Source organism: Taudactylus pleione, unplaced genomic scaffold, assembly GCF_031769625.1.
Source record: "Taudactylus pleione unplaced genomic scaffold, aTauple2 ptg000251l, whole genome shotgun sequence".
Lineage (NCBI taxonomy): Eukaryota > Metazoa > Chordata > Amphibia > Anura > Myobatrachidae > Taudactylus > Taudactylus pleione.
In genome coordinates, this window is record NW_028284653.1 from 8,078,879 (window position 1) to 8,105,298 (window position 26,420).

The window sequence follows — 26,420 nt, forward strand, 5'->3', positions numbered from 1 at the left end:
AAATCTCCCCATCCTGCCCACTTCACTAGGAAGTGGGTAGGATGCGGGAGATATGCCTACTCTTCCGAGATCGCGGGGGGTTACCCGAAAAATCGTGAGCCTCCCGCGATTCCCGGGAGAATAGGCATTTATGATTTACTGTCCTTGCACATTCATGCACACAGATGTACACCAGGGACTGACTTTGTAGAAGCATTTACTGTCCTTGCACATTCACACACACAGATGCACACCAATGATTGACTTTGTAGCAGCATTTACTGTCTTTGCACATTCATACACACAGATGCACACCAGAGACTGACTTTGTAGCAGCATTTACTGTCTTTGCACATTCATACACACAGATGCACACCAGAGACTGACTTTGTATCAGCATTTGAATAAAGTCATAGATGGGGGAACACCTAAATCAGGCCTGCCTACCCTCCCGATTTGGTCGGGAGCCTCCCGAATATCGGGTGCCGCTCCCGACCCCCCGGAAAGGCAGGCAAGCCTCCCGGCTGCTGCCTACCCCCCCAGACTGCTAGCAAAAACCCCCGCTGCCGGGGGGCCCGATGACGCGATTCGCGCTGAATCGCGTCATCGTGGCTCCGCCCCCTGCTTCACAATGCCTTTTTTCCGGCATTGTGAAGAGGGGGCGGGGCCACGATGACACGATCGTGTGGTCACGCCCCAGTCCCGCCCCCAAAACGGCATCATAGCCCGGCCACGCCCCCCACACAATGCAAGCATTCAGCTCCCTCCCGGAAGGAGGGAGCTGAATGTCGGCAAGTATGACCTAAATACGCATCCATGTCTGTGTCCACCTCTGAATCAGGCCCAATGTGTAAGTATTAGACATGTTAGAGACTCATGTGCTGCAGATAACCTTGACGGTGGATGGGCTCATATGTTTGGCCCAATATGCGCTAAAAACCTCAATTATACTCCATGTTATTTGTAGAGTGTATTATATAAGTGTTGACTGTGTTCTTTGTGCTTAGACTTTGCACCGGCATCTTCCTTTTCCTGGGTGGCACTACAAGTCTCAGCATGGTAGCACCTCCTATTACAATATTTTTAAAATTAGTATGTGTGGTCCAGCCGCCTGTCCCCTTCCCCCTTTACACAATAGTTGTAGTAAGTGGAGAATCTGAATAGACAAAAAAATAACAACTATAAATTAGGCAAAGTGATGTTATTGAAAGGGCACTCACCAACTTTAAAACTTCAACAAGCTTTAATGCTGTTTCACATCTTTAAATACAGGGTAAAAAATACTCCAGCAATAAGCAGGGTACAATACATGTTCCTTTTTCAAGACATATAGGGGCCTATTAATCATTACTTAATTTCTACAAAAGCAGGTGAAAATTTAAATTTGAACCTGCATTTTCACAGATATCTTCTGCTTACCTTCCTCTGGCAGAATGGCCCGCTGTCTCCATACACTAGTATGGGGACAGAATTCATCAAGCTCCGAAAATCTTCAGAAGGCGAGTGCTCCCGCTCCGGGCTCGCCACCTGCTCCTTCCCTATGGGAAGGAGTCCAGGGTTGCAAAGAGGGATCCTTTCGCATCCCTCCGTCCCTGCCCGGCTCCTTCTGCCTAACTTCAGAGCTCTTGAGCGCATGCGCGACCTGTAGGTCACGCATGCGCACTACCATCACCGCTCCGAAAGAAACACTTCGGGGAGACAGCTGATTTTCAGATCAGCTGTTTCCGCGCCAGGGCAATTATGAATATGGCGCTCGAATCGAGTTAGAATGTTAATTATCGGGGACCCCTATAATTAACATCATGAATAGACCCCCATAAACATACATCATAACATCACAGCAGAAGCATTGTATTGGCACTACTCATCCCCTTTTTAGTGTTTCCTTATATCACAGCTGTAAGTACTTAATTCACTGCACCTAATGCTTGTCAGACGTGCCGTGGCTCAGTTACTTCCGGCGGAAGTTATCACATGTTGCTCCAGAAAGACCTGCAATTACCTGTGACCTAAGAGCCCTTCTAGTGATCCTGCTCCACTACCTGCTAGCTTCATCATACACTCACCAGCTGGTGAGCTGTATGACACCCCACTTCCGCTGAATAGGAAGCGCTTATAATCACTGGCCTTGTCCACGTGGTAAGATAGTATCAAGGCTAAAAATCCATTTAGCTTCCCTTTGGAGTAAAAGTTTATCATGGGGGCTGCACATGGTCTATGAGCATACATCTGATTGTAGCTGGTTGAGGTTTCTTTTCCAGATACTGCTTTGCTACTGTTTACCCATGAGGATGGCCTGGCGTATGTTACAATGTTACCTGATACCAAACTGAAATGCACATAGATGGAAGGGGATACCACAATAATATTCAACATCTCATACTGTACATACAGCTATATAATTAGATGCGGTCACCTCACATCTCCCCAAGCTGCATTAGTGTCATGCTGCCATTTCTAAAAATAGGGTCTTTCCAACTCACAGTCACGAACTCCAGGACAACATACAGTACTTTCTTATGGCATTGTCACAAAGAAGAACCCTCCTCCCCATCTTTCCTAAAAATGGCAACATAAGACTACCCACTAAAAAAATAGAAAAAAAAATCCACACCATTATCATTCCAGATCCAGATGGGATTAGTTGAAATCGTTCATTGCTTCCTAGTCCAGAAAGTCCTGTAAATATTAATGCTTTGTTTTGGGGATCAACGTCATTATCGTAGCACTGATTAGTAAGATCTATTATAAGGCTGCCATTTGCTTGAGTTTCAGGTACAGCTACACTATAAAAAAAAACAAAAAACTGTCAATATAGATAGAGCAGAGACCAGAAAATTACCCATCTGCTCACATTTCAGATGAAGCATACAAGTGGGTAGTTGTTATTTATGTATCACATAGACACAAAACACTCATTTGAAACCAATGAATTATGAATATTCATAAAGGTAAATGTAGAATATGTTATGTTTAAAGTTGACATGCAAAGTTCATATATATATATACATACATATATATATATATATATTTGTTCCTATATCATGTCAGATTTAATGGTTTGAAATTACATGTGCTAAACTAGATGGGTACTACAGGTTGAGTCTCCGATATCCAAAATGCTTGGGACCAGGGATATTTTGGATAATGGAATATTCCGTATTTTGGAATATTTGCATATCATAATGAAATATCTTGGGAATGGGACCCAAATATACACACAGAATGCATGTATGTGTTATATACACTTTATACACACAGCCTGCAGGTCATTTTATACAATATTTTCAATAATTTTGTGGCTCAAACAAAGTTTGTGTACATACATGAAATTCATTTATGTTTCATATACACCTTATACACAGAGCCTGAAGGTAATTTTATACAATATATTTAATAATTTGTGCCTTAGACAAAGTTTGTGTACATTGTACATCAAAAATCAAAGGTTTCATTATCTGTGTCATGCCAAAATAATTCCGTATTTCGGAATATTCCGTATTTCGGAATATTTGGATATGGGAGACTCAACCTGTATCTATAATACTCTGCCTAATCTCCGCTCTCATCCTGACCCAGTGGACGGATTCCTCTACTCATCAGGATGGCCACTGCCTTCATATTGTATTCACCAGACTATGCTCAGTTCCTTTCCTGCTCTCAGATTATAACCCTATCACCTGCGCAGTCCTCTCCATTACTTCAAGTTCAGAAGTCTACCAAGCCTCCTCTAACCCACAGAAATATTAACTCTATTAATTTTCAACAACTTTCCACCTCTCTGCAACAACTACTCTCACTAATTTCTACATTCACTTCTCCTAAGATTGCTGTCACACTTTAACCAAACTTTAGAAATAGCCCTCGATGAAGTGGCTCCATCACACTCCATGTAGACTTAGATGTCAACTGTGGCATTCTAAATTAACAAGACACCTATAAAAACGCTCACATAATGTAGAACATCAGTGGTGTAAATCTCATACTCCAAGTTCCTTCCTCACATGTAAGATGACCACTCTTATCGTAAGGTTTTGGACACTGACAAAAAAACATATTTCATATCTCTCATCTCTGCAAAAGTTTCTAACCCCAAGAGATTTTTTAATACATTTAAATCACTTCTTACCCCTCCCAAACCCAACCCACCAGCTACTATCAGCGCACAAGATCTTGCTTCCTATTTCAAGGACAAGATTGTTAAGATCCTTAATGAAATGATAGGCTCTTCTTCAGCCAGTGACCTGCTCAATTCCTTCCCTGAACCCTTTGGCACCTTCTCTTCATTTGATCCCATAAAGGAAATTGAAATACAGTATCTACACTCTTCTCATCTTCCTACTCTACTATCTCACCCTCACAAATCAGTAGAGCTCTGTCTCCTGTGCTGATCCAAACCTTAACCAAAGTCTGTAACCTCCCTCTCTCTACTGGTATCTTTCCATCAGTATTCAAGCATGCAATGATTACTCCTATTCTACAAAAAAACAAAATCTGACCCTAACTCTGTCTCAAATTATTGTCCCATCTCTCAGCTTCCATACCCCTCCCAACTACTTGAGACTTGCCTACACTCCCTCACACACTTTTTTTACTCGTACAATGTATTGGACCCACTTCAGTTAGGCTTTCATCCCAACACTCCACAGAGACAGCACTGACTAAGGTAGTAGTGAGTGATCTGATTACTGCTAAGTCTAGAGACCATTATTCACTTCTTATTCTTCTACAGTAGATCTCTATGCTGCATTTGATACTGTTGATCACTCTCTTCTCATACAAACACTACAATCCCTGGGTCTTGAGCTCTATCCTGGTTGTCATCCTACTTATCAAATTGCTTTCTCAGTGTTCATTTTCCTAAATCCATCTACTCTTCGCTACCTCTATCAGTTGGAGTACCGCAAGGCTCAGTCTTAGGTCCTCTGCTTTTCTCATTCTATACTATATCTCTTGGCAAACTTATCAGCTCTTTTGAATTTCAGTATCATCTGTATGCAATGATACTTAAATCTACCTTCCTCCCCAGATTTGTCACCATCTTAACTGGTTTGCATTACTGAATGTCTTTTCATCTCTCCACCTCAAACTTAATCTTTCCAAAAAATAATTAATAATATTTCCTTTGGCCAATAGTAGCTACCAACTTGATATCTCTATCACTGTTGATAACTCGACAACTTGACTCTGAGCTGTTCTTTGTTCCCTACATTCAATCTGTTTCCAAATCATGTTACATGCATCTAAAAAAACATATACAGAACAAGGCCTTATCTTACATATGAAACTGCAAAAACTTTAAGTCATACACTCATTATCTCCCACATTAATTATTGCAATAGTCTCCTTACTGGTCTTCCCCAAAACAGACCTTCACTACTACAATCCATTTTGAATGCAGGGGTGAGGCTGATCTTCCTTACTAAACATCCATCATTTGCTGCTTCACTCTCTCAGTCCCTCCATTGGTTACCTGTATTCTACAGAATTCAATATAAAATACTTTTACTTACTCATAAGGCTATTAACCAAACTACACCAACATACATCTCTTGGCTTATCTCAAAATATCTCCCAACCCGACCTCTCTGTTCTGCTAAAGACCCACACACACATTACCTTCTCCCATCCACAGTTACAGGACTTATTTCGGGCTGCACCTACTCTGTCGAATGACCTCCCATGCATAGCAAGACTTCCTCTAGTCTCAAAACCTTCAAGCGTTCCCTGAAAACTCACCTCTTCAGACAAGCTTATCAAATTCCAGAACCACCCACATAACCTTCATAAACTGTCCTACACAATTACATCCCCTCTATACAGTCCACACATAACTTTACAAATTTTCTCTTTCTTCACTTTCACATCCTGTGTGACTGGATCATATAGCCCACCAATAACCTCTGCAATCTGGCTGGACCAATTTGCAATAGGTAGCACCTATGCTTGTGTATCAATGCATATTTCCCTATAGATTGCGAGCAGGGCCCTCTTGTTTTATTTCTGTTTGAACCCAATTGTAAAGCGTAATAACTGTTAATAATAATAATAATAATAATAATAAAGATGCAACTATCTTGTAGAATCCTCAATTCTAAGGTTTTGAAATCTGCATTTTTAAACCTTACAATATTATTTTTTATTCCACAAAACCATGAAATGTGGCTGTCCGTGGCAGGACAATAACTAGGGTGGTGCGACATGTGCCACGGCATAGGGCACTGTCTGTTAATTTTCTATTTCTAATCATTAGTAGTAGCTTCCTCTTCTTTTATCCCCGGCATCTCCTGGCCGCACAATCTCATCCCTGGCCACCTCCTCAAGCACCTTCAGTCACGTCCTCTTTTATATAAGACACACATTTCAAAATACTGTAATACCCGGAACTCAAACCGATCACCTCTCACATGGCAGTCAGACACCTTACACATGGATTTCTGATGGCAGCCCTGGACAGCATATTTCGAGTACCTTTGCCAGTGAGTTCAGATGCCGGCGCAGGGTACATAAACTGATCTCCCTGCCGCTGATATTTGCTGTATACACATTACAAGTAGCGGTCTTTGTATACCTTCAGTCATTGATCTACACTGCCGGCTCCAGGCTTGTGCAGGGCTGATCCAATGGGCAAATCTTGCTGTAGGTGCAGCTTCACCAGCACTCTCATACGTCTAGAGCTGATGAGTTATACTGCATAATTATTGTGTATCATCACTGGAGCCATTGGATTCACACTTTTAGATGAGAATTATCTTACTTAAGTTAATAATCTTGATTACTCTTCAATTATCTGGGTGGAGCAGCTTTTACCTTGAAGCAGGGACTTACCATATATTGGATCATGGCACTGGAGACCGAAGGGACTGCACACTCCAGTGGGAGGCTCAGCTGAGCTGAAAATTAGTTCCGTAGGGCTGCAATACCAACTAACACCTTTGCTTCGCTATGCTGATTTAAGCACAGTACTCCACTATAACTGATCTCTCACAACTAGAAGATCACAGCATTGCTTTAACACCAGACACCTAGGTTCTATATGCACACACAATCTGTGAATAAATTGACTGAATATGTTTGGGCTGCAATTTCTAAGCTTAAAATTAGAGGAGCTAAATATTATTACTTGCATACTGGCATGTGAATATTCATTCATTTTCTTATTGGATTGAATTTTGTGATTGTTGTTTGATATGTACTGTAAACATTTTCAGGTTGTGTGATTTTTATTAGAAATTTGCAGTGAATCTCAATAGTAATTTGTATGGGTTGGGTACGGGATCCCGGCGGTCAGAATCCTGACACCGGCGTCCCGACAGGATTAGGATACCGACAGCTGTCGGTTGGTATCCTAACCCTCCCCATCTCCCTACCATTAACCCTAACCCTCCCTCCCTGGTGCCTAAACCTAACCTCCCCCCTGGTGCCTAAAACCTCCCCCTCCCTGCACCCTTAAGCTAACCCTCCCCCCTTAGTGCCTAACCCTAACCCTCCCCCTAGTGCCTAACCATAACCCCTAACCCTATAAAACAGCTTTCCAGAATACATTGTACAGTGATGGTGCACACAGAGTCCCATTACAATTATTATACTAAGGCTGGGAAAATGCAGAAATTAGGTTAATTTAATAGGAGTGATTTGGGGCAGGGTCTGTGTATACACAGTACCTCCTAACCTGGGAATATCCTTAAAATAAACAATTGCCACCCACTGAAACACATTGAAATATTATCCTTGAACAGAAAATCTTATTTTGTATGTGTGTGTGCACATAATGACACACTTAGCCAGACATGCCATTATCCAACCTGCTCCTCACATTGAAACAAGCAATCTTTTATATCTTCCTGCGGGTTACTATAGCAGAGTAATACCCTAATATAAGTGATTTCTGTACAAAGAATACAATTGGGCAGAAATAGGCACAGGAAGTCACAGACCAGCATTTTGTTCAGCTAAGTGACCCTATCTGTGTGGTATGCTTTTTATTGCCTGAGATATAACCTTGCCTGCTGCTTCAATGACCGGACCAATAACTTGATTGGTCAACTACTGTATGTTGGTGACTGCTATAGGTTTACTCAGCCACCCTCCCGTTATCAGTCACTCTCCCTGTCAGTGAAAGCATAGGACTTTAATGTGGTGAACATTCCAACTGTAAGATACACATTTAGATCAATTCTGTATTATGACAGTAAACAACTGCAAAATGTCCTTGAACCAAAATATACTCAAAACATGGATAAATGTATTGGTGAGGCCATCCCTGAGTCCAGCTAAGCTAAATAAATCATGAGACATTTCTGGACCATCAGAGTTAATAAAGAATGACTGATACCTGTACGCATACTGGTTGCACACTGGAGGGTTGTCATTTATATCTTCAATATTGATGGTTAGAGTTGTGTAGTTTGACCGGCCAGCACTTGGAAGGTCACTCACTTTGATGTCTAAAGTTATAGTGCCGTTAAGCCTTAGTGGGAAAGCATCACGGTCTATTCTCTTGGCGATTTGAATCACACCAGTTACTAAAAGATAAAATGTAAAATTGGAGATCTGTGAAACGCAGTGGCGCAATACATTTTACATTTATATTTTGTGTAAAACATTCATGGCAATCTCCTGCTATTGGTGAAGCAACATCATAACAGCAATATCATAACACATTTCCTTAAACTGTCCTACAGGAAGATAAAAAAAAATAAAATAAAACCCAGCAGACTATAATGCCATTCTATCCTTCATACTAGTCTAGACAGTTCCCAGCAGTGAGCATTCTGCTTGTCTGCAGATATAAGTTGGGTGATCTTTAGTCATTGTAAAGTAGAATTGCAACATGGGAATAGTTATTTTAGCATCAGGATTTTGTCCCTGTATATAAAATAAAATGTTGTGGTAAAGAAATAATTTGGCTCTGTCATAATATGGGCAGAGGTGCTGCTTACAAAGAAGATATAAATCACTGAAAGTACTGGTCTTACACTGATTTATTGTGAAGTACTGATTTGGCGTATTGATGCTATAGTAAAGTGTATTAATGAAACCAACACCATCTGGATCGGCAGCGGTTATAGTGGTGAGAATTTCTCCTGGATTCTGTTCCTCAGGGATGGAAAATATTTTATTTGTTCTAAAATAAAATAAATTAACATAAAACAGTTAAACCATTGCTCAAAATACACATTGAAAGCTAGAAATGTAAATAATTCTATATAAGAATGAACATTGATAAATATCTTCTTTTGCACACCTATGGACTAAGAGGGGAATTCAATTACAAGCCATATTCGCCTGTTTTTTTGTGAAAAATTTGCCTAAAAATAATTCGCCAAATTCAATTCCAGGACAATTTCGCCTAAGTGGAAACAATTCTCCACAAATGATTCTCCAATCAATAGCTGGTGAAAAGAAATGCAACATTTTTATTTTGGGGTGCAAACGTGGGGAAACAACTCAGACCCCTTGGGACAGTCCCCCAAAAGACAAATCTGCAAAAAAACAGAAACAAAAACCTAAGAACACCCCAAAAAAGACATGTCATTTTTGGGGTGAAAATTTAAAATGTGGGGGGATAAACATTAAAAGTATCGAAATAGACTTCTTGGGGGTCTCCTAGTATGGGTCAGGTGTTTTTGGGATTGCAGGTGCATGCAGCAGGTGGATTTTTCACGTTTTTTAAAAGTTCACTTTAGAGACATAAAAACATGCTAGCACCCATTTTCAAGCACCCCAAATTTGAAAGGACTACTTATTTTCACCAAAAAATACAGCTTTATGCCATTCTTCACCACTTTTACCTAGACGCTAATAGAAAGCAATTTACACAACTTAAGTACCCAAAATAGTCTTATTAGGGCTATTAGTACACATCTATTCCCTATGTTAATATATCTTTTTCTGGGGTACAGACTGATTTCCCCAATTCTTTCAGTACTTTTCGCCTGTTCCGCATTCGCCTATTTCTGTTTCCGCCTGTTTTGCAATTGAATCAGGCGAAAAGCGGGGACGAGCATGGAATAAATTTGCCTCTGAAACAGGCGAATGAAGCGAACAGTCGGACAGGCGAAAACTTCGCCTCTAATTGAATACGGCTCTTAGTGAGGCATATTTAGACCTGTATTTTAAAATGCTAAAAGTTAAACATGTCACATGTGATCTGGTGTTTGTCTTAAAGTAACATTATCATCAAGTGGTTTATCATCTACAGTATATGTAAATATTATTTGTCTAAATATTTGTAGCTGTGCCTAAGGTTAGAAGAGAGGGAATAAAATAAACATGTATCTAAGCATGTCGACATTTAGCTAAGCATGTCAACATATTGTATGCTGACATATCGACCATGTCAACACTATCATGTCGACCTGATGCATGTCAACTTTTGTGCCATAAGTGCCAGGGGTTATGTTTTAGGGTATCATGAATGCAAACATTATGTGAATGAACTTTGAATGTGAGCATGAATTGAAGGTTTTGAATATTGTGCTAATGTGATTTTAGACCACCTGGTTGTACAATTCAGAGTGTTTTTAAACAGGTGTTGCTTAAACCCTCCACTAAATATAATTAATTCCATGTCAGCTTTTCTAATAATATAAATGTGTTTAGTTGTATTTCATTTTGTACCACATTGATAGCTTTATGTGTATTTATAATAGTTCTGCACACAGACACCTGTCTTTTCATAGTATGGCCAAATAACTTTGAAAACTACAGTGCTTTTTGCTGTCATACGTACATGGTGAAGTATGGTGTTTCGTCATTGATGTTTGTTATCATGACTACCAGACTTCCATTCACAGACAATCCTCCCGTGTCCGTCACTACCACAGTCAATGAGTAACTATTAAACATAAATAGTATATTTATTGTGCTGCTATCCTGAGCTTTTCTAGGTTTATTTCCAATGTAAAATGAAGTCTGAATTGTTACCTGTGTGGGTCAGTCTCATAATCAAATATTTTTGTAGACTGTATATCTCCAGATGATGAGACAGAAAATGAAGCCACAGTAGGAGTCATTGAGAACTGCAAAATATATGTACATTAGCAGCATTTATTGTCATTGGCACTAATATAGGCCAGTTCTGTATGAAGCATTAAAGTCACTTTAACAAGTAAATAATATGATTTGCCTGACATTGTCACTGCATATTTTGTCATGCTTTTCATGGCTTTATAATTGTTATGTCGCACAGTTTAATGTGAAGTATGAACGAAACGCAGCTTAAGCAGAAGGCAACATAAGGTGAATGCCTATTTGCGTTACTTAGGGGTATATTTACTAAAGTGCAGGTTTTTAGAAGTGGAGATGTTGCTCATAGCAACCAATCAGATTCTACTTAACATTTATCTAGCACCTAAGATAATAGCTAGAATCTGATTGCTTGCTATGTGCAACATCTCCACTTCTAAAAACCTGCACTGTAGTAAATATACCCCCTAGTTCCTAAAGTAAAATCCCTACAAGCCACTGCAATTAGTGCAGGTATATATCTGCATTCACAGAAAATTAGCTTTAACATACAAATCGATACATATTCTCTACCTAAACCTTATTACCTAATTAACACAAGTTCAATTTAATATATATAAAAGTATATTGTCACATATAATGCATTTATTTAACACTAACAATCAAATAATTGCCAACCTGACTCATCTATCTATATATAATATAAAATAAAGTGCCTGGTAGGCGTCTAAAACCACTGGATGGATTTTGAAGCAGTTTTCACTATTTGTCGAGGAAGGTTCGGGTGAATGATACATTAATGTATGACAAAAGGGAGCTGAGCAGTGACAATTTTAGTGAAGCAATCAATGAAAAAACAGACATCCAAGTGCTTTCTTGGCTTACGCTGCCTAAATTGTATATCACATCGATGGACTTTATTTTATACCATGTAGAGCTTGATACGTGTTATCCAGTTTCTCCAGAAAAACTGATGTAAGCCCTGTTTACTGATATAAAAGTTTTTAGTTTTTCCCTTTTTTGCTGTTCCTATTTCATTTATGTGAAAAACGATTCTTTAATTTCAAACGAGTCCAATTCCCTGTAAGAGTCTGTTTTGGCATGGCAATAAATAAAGCACAGGGACAGACACTTAACGTGGCTGGAGTTGACCTACAGTAAGTGGAGACTGTTTTTCTCAAGGACAACTTTACGTGGCACTTTGCGTGTCCTGTCAAAACTAAATCTATTTGTGTTGACGTCAGGAGGAAAAACGACTAATGTCGCCTACATGGCAATATTATAAGACCTCGGTTAAACAAGATATCGCCGTAAATTAAAAATTGCTCCCGTGCGAAGCTGGGGAGGGTCACTAGCTCTTTCATAATAAGGTAATACGGTTTCTGATTTTCACACATATTTACAAATGTAACCACAAGTCATGTTTTAATTATGTGATATTAAAATTAGCTTTTAACATCAATTAATCCAGTTGGTTGCTATTTGAAAATGAGTGTGCAAAGCAGAAACAGAGAACATCTCTATCGATTTGTGTATACAATGCACAGAGCAATATAACAGACTTGCTTCAATAAAGAAGAGAAAGCAGAGAAAGCATTTTTGGCTTTGATGCCCCACAACTGTTTTGTTAAGCATAACATACAATACATTTGGAAATCATTATGACATTCTATTCTTACCTTTCAACAATACAAAACAGCAATCTAACAAATTTCTCTAATGTTCTAATATATATTCTTGTATTGCAGGACATTTATAAAAAGCCGGCTGAACATTAAAAAGATGGTGTTGCCCATAGCAACCAAGCATTACCTTTCAAGATCTGCATCTCTCACCCCCACGCATTACTTGCTCCCATTCATGGCTACAGGACTTTTTTCGGGTTGTACTCACTCTGTTTAATGCCCTCCCATGCAAAATAAAACTTTCCTCTAGTCTCCAGTCTCTCCTTCAAGCTTTCCCTGAAAACTCACCTCTTCAGAAAAGCTTATAAAATTCCAGAACCGCCCACATAACCCTCATAGCTTCCATATTTAATTACATCCCCTTTCACAGTCCACACATAACCACACACATTGTCTTTCTTTCACATCCTCCTTACCTTTGGCTGACATTCCTGTGTGACTGGATCATACAGCCCAACAAAGAAACTCTGCATTCTGGCTGGGCCAAAATCCAATATATATCACCTTTCCTTGTGTATCAATGCCTATTTCCCTATAGATTGTAATCTTGCGAGCAGAGTTTTCCTACCTCTATGTCTGTCTGTTATTGTCCAGTTTTGTTCTATTAATGTTTCCAATTGTGAAATGCAACTGAATATGTTGCGCAATATAAGAAACTATTAATAAATAAAATAAATAAATACATTTATAAACTGCACTAGAATTATTACAGGAACTGATTGGTTGACAGGACAACACCTCTTTTATGTGCACAACTTTTCTTAAATGTACCATGTAGAGTTCAGAAATAAACATACCCAGCGGCGGATTGGGCCGCTGGGACGCCGTGCTAGTTCCCGCGGGGCCGGTCACCTTGGTGGCTGCCGGCCGCCCTGCCCACCTGACCCGCACCCTTCAATGACCCAGCTCCGGCTCTCCCCCATCGCGCTGCGCGATCAATTCCGATCGGGCAGCTGAACTGTAATATGGCGACCGCCCGGCCCTTCCACATTCTAACGCTGGCCCCACATCCCACGCAGACTGCTAATCCCCGGCCATCTCGCTGCCGCGATCGGAGCTTAGTTCCGATCGGGCAGCTAAACAGCACAGCGGCCGCCTGGCCCTGTCTAACCCCACCTACCGCGCAGTCACTTCACTCCTTCCCTGTCTGTCCCACTGCCGTGATTGGAGCTAGGCTCCGATCGGGCAGCTGCACTGTGCAGAAGTCTTCAAGCCACTGTGACTGGCTTTAAAAAAAAAAAAATTGGCCGACGGGGGAGCTGCTGCGCATGCCCAGCCGCAGCAGCTCCTCCCATAAACCTTTGCGGAGACCGGGGATGTCAGTCAATTCTGACGGCCCCGCCTCCAGCTACAGGGAGTCAGGGACACACGACACAGGCAGCAGATGCAACTGCTACACAAAAGCAGTCGAGGAGGTGGTGGCGACTGGGCTGGGGCTGGAAACTAATTTTGCTGCATCACCAGCAGAAAAATAATATTTTGTAAAGTAAGTTTATATTTTAGATTCATGATATACTGTGTAAATATATATATATATATATACACATATCTGTATATATATGTCTTTATATTATACATAACTATATATGATATTGATATCTATATATAGTGATATATATATAGAGTCTGAGAGATATATAGTCTCATATATAACATATATATATATAATACTTATACATATGAAAAGTAATATATAATCTATCATATGTGTATATATATATATATATATATATATATATATATGAAAAGTTATATATAATCTATAATATGTATCATGTATATATATTTTATATATATATATGTATATATAGATATATATATATATATACCAAATTCCTATAAGGAGGCACTCACAGGCTGGATGAACATGAAAAAATCTAATGCTTTATTGCATTAGTACATCAACGTTTCGGGGTCCATTCCCCGTCATCAGGACAACAATAATTAAAGAAAAACACAGGTGATTTATACTTACAGACAAGGTACCACGCTGCAGGAAATTGCACCTTGTCTGTAAGTATAAATCACCTGTGTTTTTCTTTAATTATTGTTGTCCTGATGACGGGGAATGGACCCCGAAACGTTGATGTACTAATGCAATAAAGCATTAGATTTTTTCATGTTCATCCAGCCTGTGAGTGCCTCCTTATAGGAATTTGGTATATAAAGGGGATCTCAAACCCCAGGGTGAGCACCACAGCAAGGTATTGATTGCTCAGAGTGCAGGAGTGCCGGTAATATGGATTGTATATGTATATATATGTGTATATATATATATATATATATATATATATATATATACGGGCGGATTGGGCCGTCGGGAAACCGGGCTGGTTCCCGCTGGGCCGGTCCCCTCAGTGGCCGGCAGCCACCCAGCACTTGCCCACCCCCCGCTGCCGCAGCTCCAATCGGGCAGCGCTATAGTTCTTCAACACATGCGCAAACGCTAATGGGGGGAAAAAAAGGCTGATGGAGCTGCTGCACAGCCGCAGCAACTCCTCCCACAAGCCTTTGCGGAGCCTGTCAGTTACCACTGACGTCTCCGCCCTCGTTCATCCCTTTTGCGGCCAGGCCCGGCTTCCCATCTCCAAGCAGCAGACTGCACAGCAGCACAGTGACTCCGCGCGACCGAGTCAAGCTGCCGGCAGACAGAGGAGCTGTCTGTAAGTAAGTGGCGGTGGTGGCTGCACAGGGGAATGGGGGGGGGGGCAAGGTTAAGAAAACACTGGGGCTGTTGGGAATGAGCCTGACACATGGGCTGGGGCACACGGGCTGCTGAGACACACACTGGGGCTGGGGGGAATGAGACTGAGACACACTGGTGCTGGGACACACACTGGGGCTGGGACACACACTGGGGCTGGGACACACACACTGGGGCTGACACACACACTGAGGCTGGGTGGAATAGGACTGAGACACACACATAGGGGCTGGGGGAACTGAGGCTGACACACTGCGGCTGAGACACACACTGGGGCTAGGGCACACTGGGGCTGAGACGCACAATGGGGCTGAGACACTGGGATTGGGGAATGGGGATGAGACACACTGGGATTGGGGAATGGGGATGAGACACACTGGGATTGGGGAATGGGGCTGAGACACACTGGGATTGGGGAATGGGGCTGAGACACACTGGGATTGGGGAATGGGGCTGAGACACACTGGGATTGGGGAATGGGGCTGAGACACACTGGGATTGGGGAATGGGGCTGAGACACACTGGGATTGGGGAATGGGGATGAGACACACTGGGATTGGGGAATGGGGATGAGACACACTGGGATTGGGGAATGGGGTTGAGACACACTGGGATTGGGGAATGGGGTTGAGACACACTGGGATTGAGGAATGGTGATGAGACACACTGGGATTGGGGAATGGGGATGAGACACACTGGGGCTGGGGAAATGAGGCTGAGAGCTACAGGTGGGCCTGGGTATGGGGAGGCACAGGGGGTCCTGAGAGACATATGGGGTCCTGGAGAGAGACCTGGATATGGAGAGACACAGAGAACCTGGAGAACCACGTGGGACCTGAGGATGGAGAGACGTAAGGGGGTCTGGAAAGACACAAATTGTTTGATCAGGGAAATTCATGTTTTTCCCTGCACAAAAACTTCTGTTACCATACATTATTTGGTTATGACGATGACATTGGTTATATTTTTACGTAAACAGGCATCTTCCAGACAGTGTGATCTACATGAATAGTGAATACCGGCTGAAGACGCTGCCCAGAGAGGCTCAAATTCGTCAGAGTTTCCCAGTTGCAGGGAAACCACAATATAGGTAAGAAAATAGACTTCCAAACTGACTGGCCTGTACCTAGTTCAGAGGGATGGGGTCCCCAAAAAGAGTGCATCATTCACCAAGATTTCTGTTGCCGACCCTGCAACCCTCAGTGGTTTGCCAAAGCCCCTCCAGGCCCTAAGAGGAGGGAGTATCCTGCCCTCCTCCACAGACCCCGCCCCCATAAGGGCTACTTCCAGAAATTCCCGGGCTGATTTTCCATCCCAATCCGCCCCTGAACATACCTTTAGTGCAGCAGTTGCATCTTCAGGATCAGATGCTTTAATATGATAAATTATACCCATTGGAGTTCCTTCCGTGATATAAAGCATTACAACTACAAAAACAGAAAATAATTATAGACACATAAAAATCCATTATTCACCAAAAAAAGACAAACAAACATGACTGAGACTTACATATCCAAACAAAGGGTTGTCTGTGCTATTCTATCTATGAGTTTACATATATCTATGTGTGTAAAATATATGTATGATCTTGAAATATCTTCTTATATATAAAATTCATTGGTCTGTTTGTTTATCTGTCTGTCTTTCCATTTATGCATTTGCACACTACTGCACCGATTGTGATGAAATCAAAGTGAGGTGGTCCAGTTGGATCCTGGCCGGGTATTAGGGGGGTTAGGGCCCTGGTCGGACCTCCCATTGGTGTACGCTTGGCATAACTTTGACCCGTGGAGCCTGTTCTGAGCCTTCAACTGGATAGGTTTGGATAAAAACTTCACAGAGTGGTAAAATTGGATCCCAGAAGACATACTAGGGCAGATAAATAGAGGACACAGCTCAGCACAAAGGTATGCTAACTGAGGAAGCCGCCGATCTCTGAGGCGGAGAACCGTGTTTTTATACAGTGACACCGGCTGTCATTTTCCTGCACTCACCAAGCAAAATACAGAGGGTGCTGTATGGCTACATCCCCTAGAAACGAGCAATGGAAACCAACAGGTAGCAGCGTGAGAGTCTCTTGCTAGATCCCCTGAGACTGCGAGCTCAACATCTCGGTAAAGAGTTGCATTTTTTTCCTATATAACCACATGGCCATGATGATTAAATTACATATATTGCAGACTGCAGAGACTTTTAAAAAAGGCATGTATGTTCAGAGGAACAGTTAGTTAATCAGTGTTTTTTTTCCTTGGAGACTGTATATGATTTTTTTATATAAATATTGCAGCACCAAATCATTTTTATTTCAGGAGTGCAGCAATTGAATAAGCATTCATGCTGCTGTGAATCAGTCTAGTGCAGGGGCGGGCAACCTATGGCTCGGTGGCCGTATAAGGCCCCCGGAATCATTTGGTCTGACCCTCTGAGCTTTATTCTGCTAGTCTCATCTGGCTAGCTTTTTTTTACTAGATATATTTTGTGGATATATTGATAGCAATCGGGCTATAAATATTGCCGACCGGCATTAAGATAAATTTGATCGGAAAGAATCATATTTATATATATATTTGTGTGTGCGTTTATAGGAAAATAAATTATTTGTATTAATTAATACTGTTTAATGCGCTCCTTTCCCATTTTCCCATTATATATGCATATATGAGATTGTGAGTAGATCTCTTATATAGTGAGCTGCAGATTCAGTATATAAATTTTTCCTGACTTAAATAGTGTTTTGGAATAAGATTAGCACCAGGTGCATTTCTGTATTTTTGTGTATATACTAGGGGGTTGAAGTCCTGGTCGGACCTCCCATTGGTGTATGCTGTGCAGAATTTTGACCTGGGGAGCCTATTGTGGGCCTTCCACTGCATGGATTGGATAAAAACTTCACAGAGGGGTGGCAATTGATCTGGGATGCCTAATGGAGTGGTTGGGGTCCTGGTCGGACCTTAGAGCAGAGTGCATTGGGCAGAACTTTGACCCAGGGAGCCTGTTCTGGGCCTTCCACTGGATGGAATTGGACTACATCCTGACAGGAGAAGCCCAACAGCAGCAGATCCCGTGTCTGGGTGGTAAGTACCCTAACCCTCCCCTCTCCCCCCCTAAACCTCCCTTAGGGGTGCCTAACCCTAAAACTCCCATGGTGGTGTCTAACCCTAAGTCCCCCCGGGGGTGCCTAAACTTAACCTCCCCTTCCCGCACCCTAAACCTAACCCTTCCGGGAGTGTGCCTAACCCTAACCTACCCCCGCGGGTGCCTAACCCTCCCCCCTAGGGGTGCTTAACATTAACCTTCCCAACCAAAACCCCAGCTACACTCCCTAAACCTAACCCTTCCCCCCGCGGCTAACGCTAAGGACGCCCCGGACTCACCTCGTTCAGGCTGTCATCCTTCGGCGTTTCGGTGTCGGTATTCAGATAGTCATTGGTATTTTGACACCTATCTGAACACCCCCGTCACGCTTCTCGTGTCGGGATATAGACCAGCGGCATTCAGTCTGCAGGTCTATAAACTGCATCCTCATATAAATATATATATATATATATTCCTCAAGTCTGCTATATAGAATAACACACATGGCACTCTGAATAAGTTTTAGAAAGACGTCAATATTTGTTGTGTATCAATTGAAAATAATCTGTCCAGAAGCATATACTTCCAGCAGCAGCTCCTACCCTCTTGCATGAGGGGGGCTGCTGCTGCCAGTCAAGCTGGCCGTGTCCCAACACCTGCGCAATGGATCTGGCAGGCGTCGGAACCAGCGCACAAGCGACTGCAGCCCCTAGAAGCTGTGTAGGGCTGCCCGGGCTGCTAATTGCAGTCTGGACTGGCAGTCCAAGGGGGAGAAAACACTTCCCTCTGGGGAAGCATGTCCTGTATGTAGGTTGCACTTCCAATGGGAAACCCCTGCCAGTACAGTGTAGCCAGTGCAGTCACAGACTGCAACTGGCTCACTGAGGTGGTGGATTTTACTGGGGGCGTTGCAGCCCTGCAGCCACTAGGTAAAATGCGCATCTGCTAAATTATCTGATGCTAGTCTAGAGATGGAAACAATATAACAGATACGGTAGATACATTGTTTCCAATCCTTCTAAACAATCTGCACTCTTTTAAGATGGATATACACCCGGCTGATGGGTCATGCGCGGGGCTTGCCCAGGTGTGATTTTAAATCAGAAACCATATTGAATAGAAGATACAAGGTACGTAGCCATAGGCCCAGTCATCCCACTTTTGGTGGGACAGTCCCGTTTTTCATGCACTGTCACTTTTATTTATATTTAAGATTAGGATGTGCAGCCAAGACCCCCTTTTTTCCTCTGTGTATGTGTGTATTTCAGGTACATTTGAAGTGGAGACTCCTTCTATTGGGCTAGTACTCCACCCACCTGCCCCAGGTGACTTTAATTGGTATGGGTCCTTTACATTGCAGTACACACATTTAAATGGGCTCTCTTACAGGTAAGTCCTAGATAAATTTATTTAATGTCTTATGCTGGCCATACACGCTGCAATTATCGGGACGATCCGCCGATATCGGCGGATCGCCGCGATAATTGTAGCATGGGGGGGGCGACCGAGGGTTAAATATTGCTCGGTCGGGCATGCTGGATTGTCCAGCATGCCTGACCGATGCGATATTTACCCGGTAACTGTCGGCCACATCGGGCAGTGTATGCCCAGCGCGGCCGACAGACAGACATTTCCTGTGTTCCTTCCTACGGAAGGAACAGGGAAATGTCTCCTCCCCCGGGGGCGGAGCGCAGATGTCGGGCTATACACTGTGAGATTTCTCTCACAGTGTATGCCGCGGACATCTGCGGCTGGCAGCCGGCCAGATAAAATGTCTGTCGGTCTGACAGACATTTTATCTTAACGTATATGCCCAGCTTTAGGGATGTTAAGGATCCACCTTATGAAGTTCACCATGACATGGTAGGTGGGCAAACATCTTTGGCCAAACATGTAATAAGAACCTTACTTAAAAAAACATGTTATCTGTTGAAGTTTAATATAAATATTTTGATCATCAGAATTCTTAGTGCTTAGAGTGTGCACCTGCATTTACATTTTTTTCTGCATTAGAACTACAGGTCTCAGCATGGTAGCACCTCTTATTTATGTTTAAGATTAGGATGTGCAGCCCAGACCCCATTTTTTCCAGAATGTGAATATATCAATATCAAATGTGGGTTACACAGCCATAGTATTTAACACTACTTGGAAAAATAAAAAGACACATTAATTGCTATCCCTTTGTATTTTTGTATCTTATTAAAGAATGTTAAAAAATATATTTATATATAAAATTAAGAGTAAAATTATTTTAAACCTATCACAATCCCTAAAGTTGTGGGTCTAGGTGAGCTCCAGCTGCCAAGGTACAGTACCATACTGTCAATTCTAATTCCTTCTCCAAAAAACTGGGTACAGGTTGAGTCTCCCATATCCAAAATGCTTGGGACCAGGGGTATTTTGGATATCGGAATATTCCGTATTTTGGAATAATTGCATACCATATTGAAATGTCTTAGGAATAGGGCCCAAATCTAAACACGGAATACATTTATGATTTATATACACCTTATACACACAGCCTGCAGGTCATTTTATACAATATTTTCAATAATTTGGTGGCTCTAACAAAGTTTGTGTACATATATGAAATTCATGTATGTGTCATATACACCTTATACACACAGCCTATAGGTCATTTTATACTTTATTTTTAATAATTTTGTGCCTTAAACAAAGTTTGTGTACATTAAACCATCAAAAATCAAAGTTTTCAATATCTCAGTCATGCCAAAAATATTCCGTATTTCGGAATATTCCGTATTTCAGAATATTTTGATATGGGAGACTCAACCTGTATAAGCAAGCTTGCCATATCACCCCTTTAATTTGGGACACATGAATTACACAGGTTTTGTGGCTGATTAAAACCAGGTGACATGGAGATTTGGTCAGCCAGTGACAGAACCTGTGTAATTCATATGTGTCCCAAATTAAAGGGATGATATAGCAAGTCTAGGTATAAGTAAATATTGCTCCCACATCTAGAAAGCTGCACATCAGTGTTGTAGTTTTATTTACATAATTTTATATTATTATATCGCCTAGTGCAACCTGGCAAGCAGAGATGTCAACCTGCTCTAATACATGCCATATTTTGTACTGCTTTTTAAATATATTATTAACTCAAGTGTAATTAATTAATGTATAGTTTGCATTTGTCAATTGATAGTCCAGGTTAATTCATTGAAAGATCTGTGGGTACTTGTGTACTTTACGGACTCATTGCAGAGAGAACCCAATGAATGTTTTAAATGGTACTTGTGTACTTTGCATACACAAGTACCGAAAGTTGTCCCCACCTATAGAAGAAAGATGTGCCCTCGTGGGCTCGGTGGCTTGCTACGCTCGCCACAAGGTTATATTCCCCCTCTATGCCCACTTGGATGGTAGGTAACGACGCTGGACACTGGCTGATGATGTCAGGATCCTCTCCGTGAAGGGGATTTAGACATTACCATGATTGATAATAATAATGAGTGTAGGACACTTGGGTTCTCTCTGCAATGAGTCCGTAAAGTACACAAGTACTGATCTGTGGCAAGTACGAGAGCAGTTAAGTTTCTCATGAATGAAATGGGTGAGTATGACAGGTCTATGCATCTTTGTGGCTATTGCTAGTACATACCTTGATTTGCCAGACTGTCCTGAAACACAGGAGGTTCATTGACATCAGTGAGCCTCACAGTTAAGGTTTGCAGATTGGTGGCACCTGTTGTATCTTGCATATAAATCTGTATATCAAAGCTGCTAGGCGTTGTTTCAAAATCAAGTGGAACACTGCCTGTGGTATAAACCTGTAACACATTCCATTAACACATACTGTTCAATCATTCAGAAAGTTTTGTTTATTCAGAGTACAACTACTATGGTTCAGAGAGAAACAGAAAAATATATTATAGAATGTGCTTGCACAGTTAAATACGATAATAATACTATAAAGCTAGTATCTAAAAAATAGTTGAATAAATATATTTTTTATATCTGAACCTCGAGTTCTCTAGGTAAACGTTGCTGATCTATTTGCCAGATCCCAAAAACGTCCAATATTCTCACAAGTAGCGTATTAAGGAGTCCTGGTGCCCTTGGGACTTGCCCAGCTGTGTTTCGACATGATGTTACGCACAATACAATTCTAGGAAGTTAGTGATGGAGCCAAGAGCTTGGACCGAAAGTTAATACTGAGCCAGGAGGTGCCCCTTACTAGTGCCATCCCTTCCAACCAGTAGTTATGGCTCTGAGTCTAATGCTGCTTTTCTGTACACCCGTCTTATTTGTTCAATTCAAATCAGTAGCGGTGTTGCTTATGAATCCTGTTTGTGTGCTTTGCAGTGCAGAAATATGGTAAGTACATTAGTATTATGGATCGGTATGAATGACCGATCCCAACAATTCCCGACGCCGGAAGACCAGCAGCAGTGAAGATCCCAACAGCTAAAAAAGGTAAGTATAACTAACCCTCTCCCCCCCTAACCCTAACCCTCCCTCAGGGGTGCCTAACCCTAGCCTTCCCCCCTAGTGCCTAACCCTCCACGTAAGTGCCTAAACCTAACCCCCCCTCCCCGCAGCCTAAACCTAAGTCTCCCAGGGGAGTGCCTAACCCTAACCTCCCCCCGGGGATGCCTAACTCCCCCTTCCCCTAGCCTAACTCTAACCCTCCCAGAGGGGGGGTTGCTTAACCCTAAGTCCCCCTGGGAGCCCCTAACCTAACCCTCCCCCCCGCGGACAGTCCGCGCCCGTAGCCCGGCTTACCTTCGTTCGGTATGCTTCGTTCGTCGGGCTCCTGGCGCAGGGATAATGATATTCATCAAGATTTTGATGCCTATCATTAGACCCCTGCCGGGATTTAACAGTCGGGAAGCCGGCGGTCGCCATTTCGACCGTCGGCTTCCTGACTGTATCCCAGTATTATTATAAGTATTGCTTAAATAGCAACTCTAATTATGCAGTGCTGCTCAGAGAACATTTGTCAATCACATCAGCCCAAGGTTACAGCCTAATTCCCTAACACACAAGGGTACTTTTTAGTTTTTTTGTTTTATTTTAAGTTTTATTAGTTGTTTTTGGAATGTAGGAGAAAACCAAGTACCCGCACAAACATTGGGGGAACATACAAATTCCACACAGATAGGGCCCTGGTTGGGAATAAAACACTTGGCGCAAGTGCTGTGATGCAGGAATGCTGACCACTGTGCCACATGTTGCCCAATGTGTCACTGTGCTGTCCACTGTGCTTCTACCTGTGTCATTGTGCTGCCCTCAATTAACTGGTACTAATTTAAAATAAAATGCCTCAGCGGTGAAATAGACAGCAAGACGAACATATTTTGATCATGATTTCTAACTTTATTGTCTTATTTCACACAATTACTGTTGGTATGACCTATCATTTTATATATTTCACTGGTGAGGCATTTTATTTTAAACGAATTCAATAAAAATTATATTTTACATTAAAATCTAAAAGTGCGCCAGCCAAAAAGGCAATCCTTATCCTTTTTCTCTTTTTTTGTGTTTAAGAAAATGTATTGTCTTTGGCAGCACCCCCACACAAGGAGATGTATTGTACATTGTAAATGAGAATTCAGGGTTTAATATCAATATAAAAATAAAATACCTACTAGTGCAGAAGTACATTCCTCATCCCCAATCCCAATATCTACATGTGCTCAATTAAATGATCCAATGTTTTTTCTTTTCCGGGATATATAGACCATTGCATGACCATTCAGGGGCATATTAAGGGAGGAGGGGGCCCGTGTGCATTCTCCATCCGGGGCCCCCTCCTCTCTCCCCGGCGGCTGGCACGGGCTGACCGCTGCAGTAGACTCTGGGCCTAAGTCTGTGCCCAGAGTCTACTGCGTATGCACAGGTCACTGGGAAAATGGTGGCCACTGCGCATGAGCAAAACACCTGGAAAATGGCCGCGGTGGCCATTTACCAGGCATTTTGTGCAGGGCTTTGACACCCGACGCAGAAGTTTGGAGCGGTAAGTATTAGACAATATGGGTGCAGTGTGGGCCCCCCTGGACCCGCACCCTGCACCCATTATAGATACGCCCCTGCTTCAATTCCAACCTAACTGCATTGTCAAATCCTTTGTCTTATCATCCAGCCTCAGGTAACAGTATTGCACAGGTGGAACTCATTGGTTGAAGAGGATAAGCTGAGAAACAAACCATTGTAATGCAAATTCATACACACAGGGTTATAGTATTGTATAAAACCCAGACACCGATCAGCCATAACATTAAAATCACTGACAGGTAAAGCAAATAACATGAATTGTCTGATTAAAATGGCACCTGTCAAGGGGTGGGATATATTATGCAGCAAGTAAACAGTCAGTTCTTGAATTTGATGTGTTGGAAGCAGGAAATATGGGCAAGTGCAAGGATCTGGGCAACTTTGACAAGGGCCTAATTGTGAGGGCTTGATGACTGGGTCAGAGGGTATTCAGATTGCCCCTCGCAGCTCCATAGCCGAGGCCAGGAAGTCCGCGTTGGAAGACGCAGGCCTTGGCCTCAGCATTCCCAGAAAACGAGGGATCTGGATAATTTAATATCAGAATCACCTTTCTGTTGTTTCCTAGCTGTACTAACATTGACCGCTTTTTACATCCTTTAAATTTACATGTTGGAAAACAAATAGGCTCCTAGAAGACAGGTAAAAGACAGTGGCCCTCATTCAGAGGCGGTCGCAAGAAGCGAGCGCTCGCTCTGAATGAGGGCGGCCGCTTTACTTTTCTAGTGCGGCCTCCTGGTCGCTAGCTAAGCTGTGGGTTACCACCCACAGCTTTAGTGACCGACCAGGTTGATGGTCGCAATGGTCAAGACCATCGCGACCATCGGGGCTTGCGACGAGACCCTAAGGTTGGGTCTCGGCAACCGCAAGCCCCAGGGAGCTTCCTGCTCTGATCGAGCAGGAAGCTCCCCACTGACATCACTGCTGATGTCAGTGCGGCTGCCCACAAAACGGCAGGCATTCCTTAAGGAACACCTCCATTTGTGAAACCACCCCCCAGCCATGCCTACAAAACGGGGGGAGCTGTCGATCGACAGCCGCCCCTTTTGTAGAGAGCTCCGAAGCTAGAGAATTTCTCTCTCACTCCGAGGCTTGTGCACGCGCAGTGCGGCCGCTGCACGTGCGCAGGGCCTAAACATCGACCCGGTTGCGAGCGCTCTGCGCTTGCGACCGGGTCTGAATGAGGTCCAGAGTTTGGGACAAAACTGGTTAAATCTTTACCCAAACGTGCTGCTTATACAATAATTGGGTGTTATTTGCACATGTACTTTTTAGTATTTTTTTTCTTTCCCTTTTAATGTTCTTATTTACTTGTTTCAATGGAACTGGTGTAATTTTGGTGAGTTTGCTGCTAAATTTAAAGTGGCAATCAGTTATAAAGCAAAACCAGTCTTGTTACCTGAGTGCCGCTTTAAATTTAGAGGAAAACTTGCCAAAATCATGCTGGTTTCAGAATCTCAGAACCTGCTATAACCCTCTTGGTTTATCAAATTAACTGACTTTTTTTTAATACACTATATATATAAGAATCAAAGGGTATCTGTCCCATCTCCATCATGGTCGCACCACAATGACAAAGAAGGGACAGACCCTGGACAGGAGGTGAATGGGACTGTTGTGGTGCAAAAGAGTAAATATAGCGGGTAGAGTGTGGGGTTGCATATGCCGAGTCCATAATACTAGTTATTTATTACCAGTTATTTATATAGCAGAGAATATTTGTCCATTCACATCAGTCCCTGCCCCAGTGGAGCTTAAAATCTATGTTCCCTTCCACATGCTCACACACACATACACAATAGGGTTAATTCTTGTTGGGAGCCAAATAACCTACCTGTATGGGGATTTTTTTGGGAATGTGGGAGGAAACCCACGCAAGCACAGGGAGAATATAAAAACTCCACACAGTTAGGGCTTTAGTGGGAATCGAACCCATGACCTCAGTGCTATGCCTCAGTAATGCTAACCTTTACACCAGT

The 26,420-nt window shown here is 42.3% G+C and overlaps 1 protein-coding gene across 1 annotated transcript in view; it reads right to left on the reverse strand.

Moving 5' to 3' along the window:
• LOC148515283 (cadherin-related family member 3-like) overlaps positions 1-26,420 on the reverse strand; it is a 61,245-nt gene that overhangs the window by 20,612 nt on the left and 14,213 nt on the right. Inside the window, exons 3-9 of the mRNA XM_088480254.1 lie at positions 22,046-22,214; positions 16,675-16,766; positions 10,909-11,003; positions 10,715-10,819; positions 8,958-9,106; positions 8,315-8,504; positions 2,594-2,765 (exon numbers count right to left, since the gene is read on the reverse strand). Of these exons, the coding sequence (XP_088336380.1) occupies positions 2,594-2,765; positions 8,315-8,504; positions 8,958-9,106; positions 10,715-10,819; positions 10,909-11,003; positions 16,675-16,766; positions 22,046-22,214 (972 nt within the window). The remainder of the gene's footprint in view (positions 1-2,593; positions 2,766-8,314; positions 8,505-8,957; positions 9,107-10,714; positions 10,820-10,908; positions 11,004-16,674; positions 16,767-22,045; positions 22,215-26,420) is intronic.